The sequence below is a fragment of the Thunnus albacares genome, chromosome 7 (assembly GCF_914725855.1).
Source record: "Thunnus albacares chromosome 7, fThuAlb1.1, whole genome shotgun sequence".
Taxonomy (NCBI): Eukaryota; Metazoa; Chordata; class Actinopteri; order Scombriformes; family Scombridae; genus Thunnus; species Thunnus albacares.
The window spans coordinates 8121848-8136261 of NC_058112.1; the positions used below are offsets into that span (position 1 = coordinate 8121848).

General features: G+C 41.2%; 2 protein-coding genes across 2 annotated transcripts; one reads left to right on the forward strand and one right to left on the reverse strand.

Annotated features, from left to right (window-relative positions):
* Positions 1–8725, reverse strand: si:dkey-238o13.4 (uncharacterized protein LOC560780 homolog). The gene is made up of 6 exons (XM_044357555.1): positions 8468–8725; positions 6843–6950; positions 5469–5608; positions 5078–5174; positions 4322–4446; positions 1–2084 (listed from the first exon to the last, which is right to left on the reverse strand). Exons 1-6 carry the CDS (start codon positions 8550–8552, stop codon positions 1908–1910), a joined length of 732 nt encoding a protein of 243 aa, XP_044213490.1. The 5' UTR covers positions 8553–8725; the 3' UTR covers positions 1–1907.
* A 528-nt stretch (positions 8726–9253) lies between these two features.
* spata2l (spermatogenesis associated 2-like) lies at positions 9254–14243 on the forward strand. The gene is made up of 4 exons (XM_044356559.1): positions 9254–9384; positions 10567–10945; positions 11187–11480; positions 12842–14243. The coding sequence occupies exons 2-4, from the start codon at positions 10580–10582 to the stop codon at positions 13838–13840; spliced, it is 1659 nt and encodes a 552-aa protein (XP_044212494.1). The 5' UTR covers positions 9254–9384; positions 10567–10579; the 3' UTR covers positions 13841–14243.
* Positions 14244–14414: the final 171 nt, after the last annotated feature.

Below are 14414 nucleotides of genomic sequence, written 5' to 3' on the forward strand. Positions count from 1 at the left end.
TCGTGTAGAACATGCTGCATCTTTATTGGTATTTGAATGCAAAAAGCTGCGAGTTTAAGCTTTAATTTTACCCAACCAAAGCTCTACAAAGAGGCTGAAATGGGCAGGGTCATGCTGTGTAACCTTTCTATCCATGATCGAGTAGTTTCAGATGTAGTGTTCATCGTGCTTAGTCAATAAGCCTCTGGTCTCCATCCGAAAATGGTTAGTATGCTTCAAACAAAGTGATTGTCAGATCATCGAACAATGTCTGAAATCCCCTCCCTCTGCAACTCTCTGATATCGGAACAGGGGTGGGCTACATCTGACAATTTTTGTAACTTTGCAAAACCATTTGACAAGCATGCCCAATTGCAGTGATTGGTCATGTGTGCAGAGGTGACAATGCAAAAGCAAAGCATTTTTAAAAAAAAAATTAGTCATGCAAGTACTTCTGTCACTTTTCATGTCTACAACCGAGTGCAACACCATGAATGCCTTCAAGGAGAGACTGTATGGGAGTGTATGCAGTTTTCCCCAATTGTACAACTCTATTGCGTCAAGACTATAAAGACCTGTAAAAGACAGATTTCTTAGAGATTAGGGAGGCACTGTTAAGAAGCCTGGAGGAGGCAAGGACGGCAGGATTTTCTCCCGACCTTCAAGTGTGTGCAATTGGAACAGCTTTTGCCTCAAGTGGTCGGATGACACGTTGTACAAATTAGTTTAAGCCTACTGAACCCCTAAGGGGTAACAGGATCTGGAAGTAATCCACCACTCTTGCATTTACCTTACATCATTTCCCCAACTTTTCAATGTCCCCAACATGTCAGGTCTGCAACATCTCAAGTCAAGAATAAGTCACGTCCATAACATCCTCAACTTTTTAAGACTTTTCAAGTCTGTGTCATCTCAGGGCTGACAATGTGAAGTCCTCAATATATTATGGTGATCGACACCTTTAAGGATGCATGCCCCTGGTCCGTACCAGCTACAGTACATTCCCAGTAAGTCAAAGTCTAAGTGTAAGAATTGTGTTGCCTCCACTCTTTCACTGTGTTGCACTTTTAGCCTCTATGTCAAGACATTAAAGGTACCCTATAGAGTTGTCTTGTAAACACATTTACATTTACATTCAGTTTTCCCTTGAGTTCTATCAAACGTGTTGAATTTAATTTCCTTCTTCATTAAACATTTGCAAAGTTGATTTTTGTCAAAGTTTTAAAAACCTGCATTATTTACGACATTTGTTAGCTAGTAGTCTTTTTCTTGTTGCTTTTGCAGTTGCTGCCATTCAGTGGAATAGCATGAAAACATTACTCCATAGTGCCACCAGTGGTCAGAAACTTTACAGGGTACCTTTAATTCCAGGATTGTAGACACAAACAATCAGATAATCACAACCAAACACCCTCCTCTTTTTGATCAGTTGTTAAAATACGAATGGGGAACTAATTTATATCTAGTCAGAAATCCCTCCTTCTTGTGCCGTCTATCTTCACCTGCTCTGTCCAACAGTTTGGCCTTCATTTTATACCAAGTAAATTTAGCAGATACATGGAGAAATTGCAGTATTATATTAGGTATGTCCTTCAACGATGTAGAGGACATAATAGAACTGTTAGCTCATATTTGTACAGATGCAGACAACAATAAGAAGGTGGGTATTATAAATCCTGTGCGTTTTCTTTTACAGACAAATTACACAACAACACATGCAGAGAAAACAGATGCTAACAATATGAGAACAGGCATCAGAAGGTACAGTAACAAACAGTTCACATAAAGGTGTGCATGAGTGGGGTTCAAAGTTGCGGGAGAAGAAAACAAATGAACCAAAGACATTGCAACTGTGGAGAGTTCAGTAAGAGCAGGAGCAGTAGATGTGTAGATGTGTCCCGGTGTCACTGGAGAAAGAGTTTCCATGTCTAAAGGTTCCCCTCCAGAAGGACAGTTTTTAAGTCTGCGGGGCAGTTGACGGTAAAGACAGTGTGAGAGGTGTTCCGCCTTTCCACCAGAGTGGCAACAGCCTCACCCAGGTCCAGGTGGTTCAGGTACCCAGGGGCCATCCGCTCCGGAGTGGCTACACCTGTGTTGATCTTCACCTGCCATAACCAATCAATGAAGGAAGACAGCAATGAAAGGGGAAGGGTGGGGGAGGAGGTGGGGGAGGGGGGTAGTATACACACAAGAAAAGGTTAGAGATAAAAAAGGAAAGCCAAGAGAAGGAATGAGAAGTAGGATGTGAATGACAGATGATTGAATGGGATGAATGAGGGACACCGCAGGGTTAGAGAAGAAGAAAATGGTTCTTCATGAGTTCATCTGCTTTGATTGTGACTATTAAGTTTGACCACTGCCCAGAAAATGTTTACTTCAATGATAATTCAAGTTTATCGTAAGTTGAGTCCTATTTTTGTAGTTTGGGCCATTGCTACACAATCATCAGAGTAATAGCTAAGATCTGGGGACGCAGTAACATCACTACAAGTAAGTCCAACAGGGCGTGATACACGAGCACGAGTCAGATTGTAAACAAGTTAATGGTTTCCCAGATAACAAAATCAATGTGGCCCAGATCTGGCCCACACCCGACACTTTTAGCACTTTTATCCAGCCCACATACCGTGTGGAATGATGGCACTTGGGCAGTCCGCTCCTGTTTCCCAGATCTGGGCCACAAGCAGGCTGTATGTCAACCAAGAACAAACCAGATACACCAGAACTGGCCCACATCCAGTGAGAGCACCGCATCTTTACCAAAAAAGGCCCACATTTTATTTGGAATATTTGGGCCATATTTGCTATTTTACATGTGGGCCATTTCAGGCTCACACCCATTTTGTCTGGGCCAGAAGAAGGCCAGCAGTGCCGCATCATTGCCTGAAGTGGCCCACTTCCGTATGCTATCTGGGTTAGCCAGATTACCTAAACTGAGAGTGAGGTGAAACTGAAAGTGAGTACACCTGAAAACTAGCTAATAATCCCTCATTGTATTGCAGTGAATGTGCACAGCCACAGTGAGTACAGAAGGTCGAGGTTGAATCAGCAAGTGGGTCTGTTCGTTATGGTGGATGTTTCTAATGGACAGTTTGGGTGATAATTTTATTGGTCACCCTTGTTTTCTCTTCCAAATACGTTTGGCCAACCTGGGGGTTTCTGTCTGATCATCTTTTAGTTTGTGTTTCTTGACCCATCAGACTTGTTCTTAGTGATGTTGCCGTACTCCCAGATATACAGTATGTAACTAAATGTAAATAATGGCCAAAAGTGTGCAAGTAAGAACTGAGTTGTAAAAACAGAATTCATTTATCCTTTAAAGAGCCCCTCCAGACATGATTTAAGACATATAAAAATACTTTGTTGTTTTGAATAAAAATTTGTGTCTGATATGGTATCCTCTACAAAAAAGTTCAATTGCCTTGTCAAAATCCTCAAAATTGAAAAATCGATTTTTTGAAAATTGATTGAAAATCCAGAGTCTATGACTATGCAAATAATAATATTTAAGTGGACACAAGATGACTCTTCACTGAAAAGTCCACACATTTTTGAGTCGAGGAGGGCTTTATCATTCAGACATCAAACACACTGAGAGTTCAAACTGGAAGAAGCTAAAGAATGATGACTTACTTTTGCACCGACTCAAACAGGAACAGCTATTCTTTATAAGATCATACTGACAGTTTTCATACTGTATCAATACATCCTTTACTTCAGTGGGTAATGAATTAGCAGTTCATAATAAACTTTGAAGCGTGGGGTTCTGTAGCTTTGCTGGAACAAACTCTACCTTACAGTTAGTGATGAGCTTTACGTTCCAGGTGTGTATGAGATAAAGAAAAAAAGAAAAGTTGTTAGGAAAGGAGAGCCACACACAGAGACTCTTATTGTGGATAATATAGTTATGTGTGGTCTTGTTTGAAAACATATAACCTGTTTTATGCTTGGTTCGCTTCAGTTCTGGGTTTTAGGATTGTTGTCTAGGAACATAGAGTATGATGTAGTGAAAAAAGCAAATCCAAATGAACATATTTAGCTCAAAACTGCAAATCCAACTTTACAGTAGTGCATTTTGCTGTTTACAGAAATCATTTGCAATTTGTAATAAACGAAAAAACAAATCTTAAAGTTGTGTTTAAGTAACATAGACCCCGTTCTAATGCAGCCTGTAGCACATGCTGTCATGTCTATTTAAAGCCCCTGGCTGCTTTGTAGGAAAAAGAAAAGGATCCTGCCACTTCTAACGAAATCGGAGACGCAAAGGTCAGATAGAAATCCAATATCAGCTCTGATGTTTTGTTAAATAAAATCTTGCCATGTAATCCCATTAAAATCTCACCTGGTTGAGTTTGCAGGGCAGCTCAGGGTACTCCTCTCGTAGTATCTGGCAGAAGGCCAGGGTGCTGGCAGCTCCTACGGTCAGGAAGCCGGTACCAGGCATCAGCAACTTCTCCCCTGCTCCTCCTGAGGTACAAAGCAGCAGAGGGCAAAACACTACATAAACACACATAGACTCTCTGAATACAGTACACACATATAGACTGACTGTAGACTTTCCACTGACAGCAAAAACCATAGATTTTTTTGTTGGAGAAGTGAAAGAAAACAATTAAGCCTAATTTCTACTGGTATGATACATATTCCTTAATTAAGTGTTAAATCAAATGATCAAACAGCAAACTCAGGGTCAGGTAATAATTTAAAAATTCCACACATTGCACAGAGTGAGAGAAAGAGTTGGAGAACGGTGGGGTGAGGAGTGTATTTTAGGGGGTATTCAAATTGATGAAAGCACTTTTAGAGAGACTTTTGCTGATATGAACCATTTGGCTCCGGTGGTGCCTGCAATGAAATCATTTGCTTCACCCCCCCCCAAAAAATGTCCTGCGCTGCATATTTTTGCCTGAATTTCAGTAGCTACTGATTCCCACTAAGCTTTTGTGTTGTGACTTAAAAAACCAAATAGCTCTGTCAGCTAATTACTCTGTCAGAATCAAATATTGCTTTAACATGTCTTTCACAGGCACAGATGAGCCCCTACTACACCTACTACAGCACATTATGTACATTAAGACAGAGGGTGTGCAGAACTCACCTGTGATGAAGGTGTAGGTGCAGCTGGAGTCATCCCTCACCAAGGGGAAGAAGGCCTTCCATGACACAAACGTGCTGAAAAGTAACGTCTCAATGACCTGGAGAGTTGAAGGGAGAGGAAATATGAAAATAACCACACAAAAATCAAACAACTTATTCTTGAAAAGGAGGAGAGGCCTCTGCAACAACACGCAGACTCATGTAGCAGTGAAACTGAAAACTATCACAACTGCTACTATTAGTTTCACCACTGCAGCCACAAGAAACACTGTTAAAAATAATAAAAGTTATATATGCGTACTTGTATGCCAACAAAACTTGATGTGTAATCAAAAACCACCGGCAGTCTCATGAATTGGTCTAGCCGCTGTCTGTTGTCTGTGTGCGCTCACCCAGTGCAGGTCTTTGAGAGTCTGGGTGTGCGGGGGTCCTCCCTGCCACCAGCTGAAGCCCAGAGAGGAAACAATGTCCGTCACCTTCCCCACCGCCTTCAGCAGGGCCTGTTTCGCCTGCTCTGCTCCCTCCTCTGACCCTGGAACAGAGATAAGGCTTCCAGGTTATAAATCAGCTAAGAATGTCCTCCTGGGTAGAAAGACCTTTAAGAAAGCATTTTAGACCCAGAAGTGTGACTATGGTCGGACTTCTGTGGGTTTTCAAAGGCTGATATTGAAAGGTAATTTGGAGGATGATTCATAACAATTTTGGTGACCCCCTGACCTTCAGTGCCACTGTCAGGGCAACATTTCCTCCTGATAAACACTTTTGTCCATGACAACCTCCTCAACTCTGATGTTGGCTCTCTGTAAAATTAGCGGGAAGTTCCTGGTCTGCAGAGGATAGATGTTTTTGTGGATGGATTGCCAAATTATGTTCAGATATTCATGTTTCATCATGTTTCATCACAGAAACATCAGCCTCCGCTGTACTTTGTGTTTAGTGCTAATTAGCAAAATATTAGCATGCTAACACGCTAAACTAAGATGTTGAACATGGAAAACATTATACCTGGTAAACATCATCATGTTAGCATTGTCACTGTGAGCATGTTAACATTGAGCTCAAAGCACCAGTGTAATTAATATGTACCGTATGAAGGATAGAATCCTAACTGTTTGGGTAACCTCCTGACTATCTTGCACCACTGTTGGACCAAAATATGCCCTTATAGACAAGAAAAGAAAATTAAAATTTAATGACCAGATCAAAAAGTACATTCATGCCCCCCAAAGGATGAACCTCATCTATTTTAAATCATCTTTGAGCATTCTGGGAATGACGCCTTCCAGACAAAATGTCAACTTTACTCAAAATATCTTATCATATAATAGGCAGATTATCATGAATTGTTCTGAGCATGTTCATGCTCACAAGAGGATAATAAGTTTGGATTTTAAAGATGGCATGTCCTTTTTCTGGCACCACCTTAAGGACAATGTTTTTGTTTTTTAATTTGGTATTCTGGTAAGACTCTACAAACAGCAAATCTGCAAAACAAAGTATTTTGTTAATTCCATTAAGCACCTTTGTATTGTGAGGAGTAATGAACCATCCTAGGACTGCCAGAGATGATCTGTTATCTATAACCTTTTTAATGAGACTGTCACAAACAAGAGAGAAATAAGAATTCATATTACACCAATCTAATCAGCCTGACTCATTCAATCCCCTCTTTTGCACCTGCAGCAAAGATTACACATGAGGTAGTTTCAGTGGATGGATGACAGACAGCTACCTAGATGAATTAACAGATGTGTGACCCTACTCACCCACATTCCCCACTATAGTGGTGAGCTGATCCTTTGTGTTGGGAGAGACAAATGATCGGAGTCTCTCCAGCCGGCTGCTGTCCCTGGAGATCACTGCAACTTTGAAACCTTCATGCACACACACACACACACACGCACACACAGATAGAACAGATAGTGCATTAATCTATAGCACAGACAGACAAAACCAGCACCTTTAACACAGATACAGTAGGACTAATCCCTGTCACATGAAAACAAGCATTTTCACTAATAGGCCTACATTGTCCTGATCTGTTTATCAAGGTCATCATAGGGATAAATGTGACAGAGCAGCAGATGGTAACTTTCTGCCAAGTTCAAACAGCAGCACTATGGACATGCAATGTGAATCCAACACCAGTGCACTCTCATGACAGCATCCTGCACTGTGTCACTGGTTCATTCACTGTGCAAAGGCAGATGAGCACAATAAATAACCCAAATATATTTCTGCTTTGGGAGTGAAAACAGCCTCTGAGCAGAGATGATAGAAGACAGAGCCAAAACCAAAATGACACTCAACCACCTCCAACCATAAAATAAAATGTCAGATTTATTCACATCAGAGTTTATGGGACATTTTTAAACAAACCACCAATAGAAAAATCCCAAATAGCATGAAACCAGAGTGTTTTGGTGTGTAATAACCTCTTAACATTCATTATTATGAGTACTCACATTCTGCATGTGTTCCATATCTGTATCTTTAAAGAAACATTATTTTCATATTGAAATACATTGAATCAAATCAAAGAAACCTTTTTATGATTGCACCAATAGGGAATTCTAGATGTATTGTACATGATATTGTAACTGTTTCCTTCTGATTAGGCATGCTCACGTGAATCATCTTTGGAAACCTCTGAACTTAAATTTAAAATGAATTTCTCTGGGTCTGAACAGTCTGTTCTCCCTAAAAAATATCTTTGCAGTGACACTTTTATGACAGTATTTCGATTGATAATATTTGTTAACTTTAAGTCTGGAATAATTTTGTCAGAGAAGAACTGTGTAATGAACAGTAGGTGTGTCATTTTACGCGCAGCCAAAAACAATTTTGGTGGGTTTGGAATGTTTTCTGATTTGGCACACAGGAGACCAGTTGGCACATTGCGCACCCAAATGTACTGGACAGTGTGTATGAGCTTGGCCGACTGCCTAATTGTTGGATCTGTCGGTGAAGCCTCAGAGATAGCTGGAATTTGTGGTAGACGAGACCCGACAATAAATGTTGATTAAAATTACGCACGCTGATGCGCCATCGAGAGTATATGAATAGCCATTCATCCAATAATTTAAAGCCAGTTGAGCTCATAAAATACTAAAATACACATAAAATAAATACAATAAAATTACTATAATACAGTTGATCATGATGAAATTCCCCCTGCATAAATTCGGCAGGACAGACACCTGTGCGTAAAACTAAACAGTTCCCAAATTAATTTGGATCTCTGGGTAAACATTAAAATCCATCTGTTTCAAAGAATAACCCAAAAATGTTTCCCTTAAATGGGTCTAAATAGGTTTTTTTTGTTTTGTTTTGTTTTGTTTTTTTTGTTTTTTGCGCGGTGTCAAAGCTCTCCAGACCTTCAAGATCTTACCTTTATCCAGCAGTCCTTTAACTATCCCAGTGCCCACTGTCCCCGCTCCTCCCAGAGCTAACACAACTCTGTCCGAGTTTGACATGCTGGCTGCAGCTGCACAGGTTGATGATACTCTGAGTGCGCTGGAGATGAAGCTGCTGACTTCTGCTGAGCATCTTGGTCAACGCAGGATGCTTTAAACTAAACTCAGGGGCCACAGTTCCGCCCTTCTACCAGTGTCACTGAAGCCACGCCCGCAGGTCAACAACAAAGGCTCACAACTGTCCTCGTCCCAGGGGAGAGAGAGAGAGAGAGAGAGAGAGAGAGAGAGAGAGAGAGAGAGAGAGAGAGAGAGAGAGAGAGAGAGAGAGAGAGAGAGAGAGAGAGATTTTTTATGGGCCCCAAATTTGCTCGACGGTTACTTACATTGCAATTTGGGGGGCAGTTGTAAGTCTCATTTACCAGGCAGTGTGTGTGTGTGTACATGAGTGAGTGCTCACTGATTAAAACCAATAGCTGTATATAAATATTATATATTGTATATATTTATATACAGTCAATGATTGAAGGAGGCAGTAGATGACAATACATGAACTGCCGCCATCTAGTGGATGAAACGACAGTGTACAAGACAGATACATTGTTTATTTCATCTAATAATTTCGAAAAGGATGTTATAGTTTCCGTCTATTTTCTCTTTGAATATTTTTCGATTTCGTGTCTATCCAAGGTTTTGATTTCAAAAACGTCTTTTCACCACAGAACTCCTCCCGCCCGGCCCGCCCTGTTTCCCCTACCGAGCGCACCCTCCTGAAACAGGGGAACTCCGTGCCACGTGACAATGTTTACTTTACCGTGGACAATCAAGCAGCTACCAGCTGCAGGAAATGTTTCATGACTCATTGACAAACATCTAAATAAAGTGCCAAGTACAGGTGAGTGTGTGGCTCTTGTCTGTTAAATAAGACTCATTTCGATCAGTCTCAGGCTGTATCTGCTGTAGCTACGATGTAAAGCTAAGTTAGCTAAGTGTCGATGCTAGTAAATGTCTCCAGGATTCAGATCGTCATCCAGAATTAAAATAATTTAATGTTGTCTCGCTTATTGGCGAAAAAATGCACCCTCTAAAATACAAACCACAACGTTTTCTAAATCCACCAGAGTTGCCATTTAATTCGGCGTATATCCTAAACAATATGAATCTCGCATTCATATTAAATTTTAACCTTTTCTATGTGAATTTGCTGTTATTTCCTGAATTTCGTAGTCTACAAAGTTAACTATTAATGAATTGTACGTTAACAGAATTGGAGAACAGCGTCCACATTTATGAAAACGTTTTGAATCGTAATTCACGACCAGTTTTGCTTCAGTGAAGAGGCTACAGAGTTTAAAATTACCATGTTTTTTGTAAGAAATTTGGCGTGAAGTAACGTTGCTCCTCGTTAATAAAGGCCAGAACGAAACGGTAACCATTAGCAAAACTAGCTAGTCAGAGTGGAAACCGAAACAGGTTGAACTAATGCTAACGTTAAATTAAGTTGCAGAGAAGTGATTATATTTGTCGTACCGATATTTTCTTATTGTGTCAGGGCGCTGTTCAACAAGTTAGCCACTAAACTATATTCTGCTCACATTATTTTTCCCTTTCACTTCTTAAGGCCAAGGAGTTGTGGGTTTCACTTTCGGTTATAAACATAATTGTGTTTATCGTTACGATTTAAACTAGCTGACGTTAATATGTAATATTTAATTGTGCTAAAGGATGAACTATTTAATATATTCAATGCCATTGAAATCTCTCCATGGCTGCCTCACAAGCTGAAAGAACTCGTATATTTCATACAAGTCTCTTCAGTTTGTGTGACGTGACATGAAATATCTATAAATGACTTAATTTAACTGACTGATTAAGCTCGTCCTCCTATTCATTGAAGAAAAAAACGGATCTTCCTAAGAGGGTAAATAATGTTGTGAAATAAATCAAAGTTTGGATTGGATCAGGTGTCAGTGTTGGCCTAAAGTAAAGACGAATCAATACTGTACATACATTCATTATCAGCAGAGAAGAAGTGCCATTATCCTTCATTTCAACATCCCATTTGTCTCCCTCTCAGCTGAACGAAAGAGATGAGCATCCCCCGGCAGACAGCCATACATCTAGTGACCACTTATGATCACAGTTTGGAGCAGCAAATTGTGAGAGGAGGCTCTAGCCTGGCGTGTAGAGATGAAGAGCTGTGGAAGCAGGTGGAGGAGCTGCTGAGGGACAGAGATGCTCAGGAGACGCACTGCCTGGGTCTGGATCCACTGATGGTGATGGAGGAGACACTCAAGGCCGAAGCAGCATCAACAAAAGCAACTACAGCAGCCAGCGGGGGGCGAGTCAAAGCCAGAGGAGGGCTGCAAGGCCTGGGTAAAGCCTTTGAGGTCCTGGAACAAGCGGCTCTGAACCTTTACCTTGGCCCCTGGAGGGAGGAGTACAAAGTAATCAAGGTTAGCTGAAATCATGGATTCTTGTATGCAATATTTTCCTGAGGGTCTAATGGTCTAAATGCTGTTTTAGGAGGTTTTTTCCTGCTGTGATTTGAGTAAAATTTTGTGTTAAACATTCAGTATTTTCAAATTTAGCATAAGTGAGGAAAAATCACCCAATTTAAATATGACACTAGTAAGAACCTGATATATTTGCCCATTTTTGATTAATTTATTTTTCTTTCCCTCTCGTGTCTCCCAGATGTACTCCGGCATGTTCACACACCATATCAAACCGGTGTTGTCCATGGCACAGATTGAGAAACTGTTCGGCCTGCTAGGATACCAACCCTGCTCCACACGGCGTGAGCAGCTTCGTCTCCAGTCCCCCAGAGTCAGTGCTGCCTTTTTGGACGACCTCCTCCGCTTGTCTTGTGCCTTCTTCCTGGCCCGCTGTGAGTGTCTCCTCCTTCTGACGGCTCTGGGGAAGCACGGCGGCGAGGCCCAGTGGGAGCTGGGTGTGGTCAGGGAGAGACAGAGAGGACACAACCTACAGGTACGTCTGCCTCGCGTTCACCGAATGAATTTACCAACCGTGGAGTGAGTGACACAGTCCCAAAATTGAAATGTTTAGTCTACATGTCTGAGTTAGTGGAGGTGGGATGCTTTTCACTTTTGTCATTAAAGTTCCCGTATGTCTGAGGTGGATGGTGGACAAGTGTGACCGCTCAATTTTAAAAATCCCACTTTTACAGTTTGATTAACTCATTAAATTCTCTAAACAGTGTCCTTTGACTGTCCAGCTGCCAAAATCCAGATGAGAGAAGAGAGGAGTCACCCTCAATTATTACGCTGCACTCACAGCAATCAGCTTTTACAAACAGCAGTGAAATGCTTTCTGGAGTTTTGTGCCCTGAGCTTCGCCTCTCAAGCTACATAAAGGCTACTCTAATGGTCGGTTAATGCTCAATCAGAACTAGCTTGTATGTTGTGTTGTCCGACCACGTAATAGAAATAGTCGTATCAAGAATAAAAAAGAGAGCTTGGATGAGAAGTTCAAACCCTGCTTACTTTCTTTTTTTGGATTCACAAGTAACAACTTAAATCATAATAATCTCTGAAAAAGTACCTTAGAATCGATTAATCAAACATGAGGCAGTAAATGACACAGCCTTTTAGTAGAGATGTAATAGTCAGTTTCTGTTAGTAAAACTAAACGTGGACTTTCACTGAAGCTTAGTTTGTTAATTAAAGGTACCCTGTGGACTTTCTGAGCAGTTTTTTTTATGAGTGGGTTTGTGTTTTGTTTTTCTTGTGGACACACATGTACATGGATTGAGCCGTATACAGTCCTGCCAATGGTTTCACATTATTCCGCTGATCTACAGGTGGCTTTAATGTGCCAGCAAAGGCAGAAGAAGAAGACTAAAGCAAATAAACATGAATGTAAACGATGCAGGACTTAAAATGCCTTTTAAAAATCAGCTTTGCAAATGATTTATTATTTACTGGGCGGTGTAATGGAATTTTAAATTGTTCTACCTGGAAACTGGTGAAGGGCCTTTAGGATAGCCAAACCCCACATGCTCATCAAAATCCTCCCAACAACTGCATCATGAAATTATATTTAATGTTCCTCTAGCGCTGATCCACTCCCACTTAGGGCTATGTGTCATTTCAGCACCGATACCAAAACTGAAAATGCTTTTTTTTCCAATACCTTATTTTGAGAAATGTCTAAATACAAGCAGCCATACGGACTTTTGTTTAAATATAATATTGTTGATTTAATCTAGTAATCATCTCTTCACAGAATAAGTAAAATAGATAACAAGTCTGACTAGACATTCATTGCCTGCTTTCAGTTCTTGACAGTTTTAGATACTTTAGATTCTCATTGTCCAGGTGTCTCTACAGGTTGCCCTGGACAACACTAAGAAGACACTAGAAGTCAAGCAACCACAGAGGGAGTCGTTTGACAGAGAAGTGGATATGGATCTGTACACAGATGAGCATGTTAATGGGGGGCAGAAAGAGGTGGTTGTCAATGATGACGAGAGTCCCCGCTCCCTAACGTGGGTGAGCAGTGCGTCAACCCCTGCTGTCAAAACACACAGCAATGGAGTGACACCCAGCTCCCTGTCCACTAGAGAGAACATCTGCATCTCTACATTCGACTGCCCGCTACCCAACAAGTCCCCTCTGGAATCGGACCATACTGGAAACTCCTCGTCCAGCACGAGGCAAAGCAGAGGTCCCGGTGAGGAGATGAAGTTGGACAAAGCCGACTTGCAGTCACGCAGTCTGCATGTAGGAGCGATGGGAATGTGCAGTAATGAGGCTGAAGCCAACCACTCCTGCAGATGTCTCCAATCTCCAGAGCTTTGTCTCACACAATGTTTGGATTGCAACACCATACACAATGTCACCTGTGGTTGGTTTCAGGATTGCTACGTGCAGGGCCACAATGTGCTGCTCCCTGAGCAGATGCAAGAATCGGCAGGAGTGTCACCTCAGGGTGGGAGCCTCAGAGCGGGAGCTTTGAGTGCATCACCAACTCTGAGCAGCAGCAGTGCAGCAATGTCCTCCTTAACTCTGTGTGACGACCCTAAATCAATGAGCCCAGCTCAACATCCACTCAGCTACCATAACTGCTGTGACCTCACCCACCTGAACCCCCGGGTTCTGTGTCTCAGCTGTGGCGTCTTCCACTCTGATCGCTGTAGAGAGATTGAGTTCTGTCAAACTAAACACATAATCAAAGAACTAGGCGTGTGCTCCTGTGGGAGGGCTTGTTCAAGAAAGCCTCTGGTTCTGTGCAGATATTGTGGAAATGAGTATTGTAATCCCTGTTGGTACAGAAATCCTGTTGTTTGCACCTGTGGCCAAACTTTTGACCAGTCATCCTCTGTGTGATTTGTGTTTGAAAATAATTGCACTAATGAGGCACAGCTATCAAAATCACAGTGCCTTAAATCTGCATAGTGGAAATAGAAATCTTTTCCGATTGAAGTACAACAAATCAGAAGCTCAAATGTTGCCTTGATACAGTACTGAAATGCAGTATTGACTGAGCACCACTTTTTCTATTTGGGTCTTCTTTCTGAAACCCTCAGTTACTCTCATTTGCTTATTCTGTAAGTGGCCATATTTACCATGATTACATTTGTAAAATCATTGTTTATTGTGGACATGAGAAGTTGTGATTACAGTTTGTGCTCTTGGGTCACTTAAATGTAACTCGGTGCCAAGCACAAGGAAATCTGTTCTCAGCTGTATTTGCCTGCACAGACTGGAGTAAAAAAGGGTCGATATGCCACTTTGCTGTGTTAAATGTGTGTTTTTTAATACATGATTTAGTCTGGTGACAGTGGAGTTACAGGGACAGTATTTACAAGTATCACTTTGAAAAAGTACCTGGAAAAAAATATCTATAATGTAGAATGTACAGATGTTTGAATATGATGATCTCACATTTGACCTTTTCATA

Coding starts and splice junctions, on each gene's coding strand:
- si:dkey-238o13.4 (XM_044357555.1), bottom strand. CDS start 8,552: ATGTCAAACTCGGACAGAGTTGTGTTAGCTCTGGGAGGAGCGGGGACA. Junction 5,175..5,468: donor CTCTCAAAGACCTGCACTGG/GTGAGCGCACAC, acceptor TCAACTCTCCAG/GTCATTGAGACGTTACTTTT. Junction 2,085..4,321: donor TGCCCTGCAAACTCAACCAG/GTGAGATTTTAA, acceptor TGGTTATGGCAG/GTGAAGATCAACACAGGTGT.
- spata2l (XM_044356559.1), top strand. CDS start 10,580: ATGAGCATCCCCCGGCAGACAGCCATACATCTAGTGACCACTTATGAT. Junction 10,946..11,186: donor AGGAGTACAAAGTAATCAAG/GTTAGCTGAAAT, acceptor CGTGTCTCCCAG/ATGTACTCCGGCATGTTCAC. Junction 11,481..12,841: donor AGAGAGGACACAACCTACAG/GTACGTCTGCCT, acceptor GTGTCTCTACAG/GTTGCCCTGGACAACACTAA.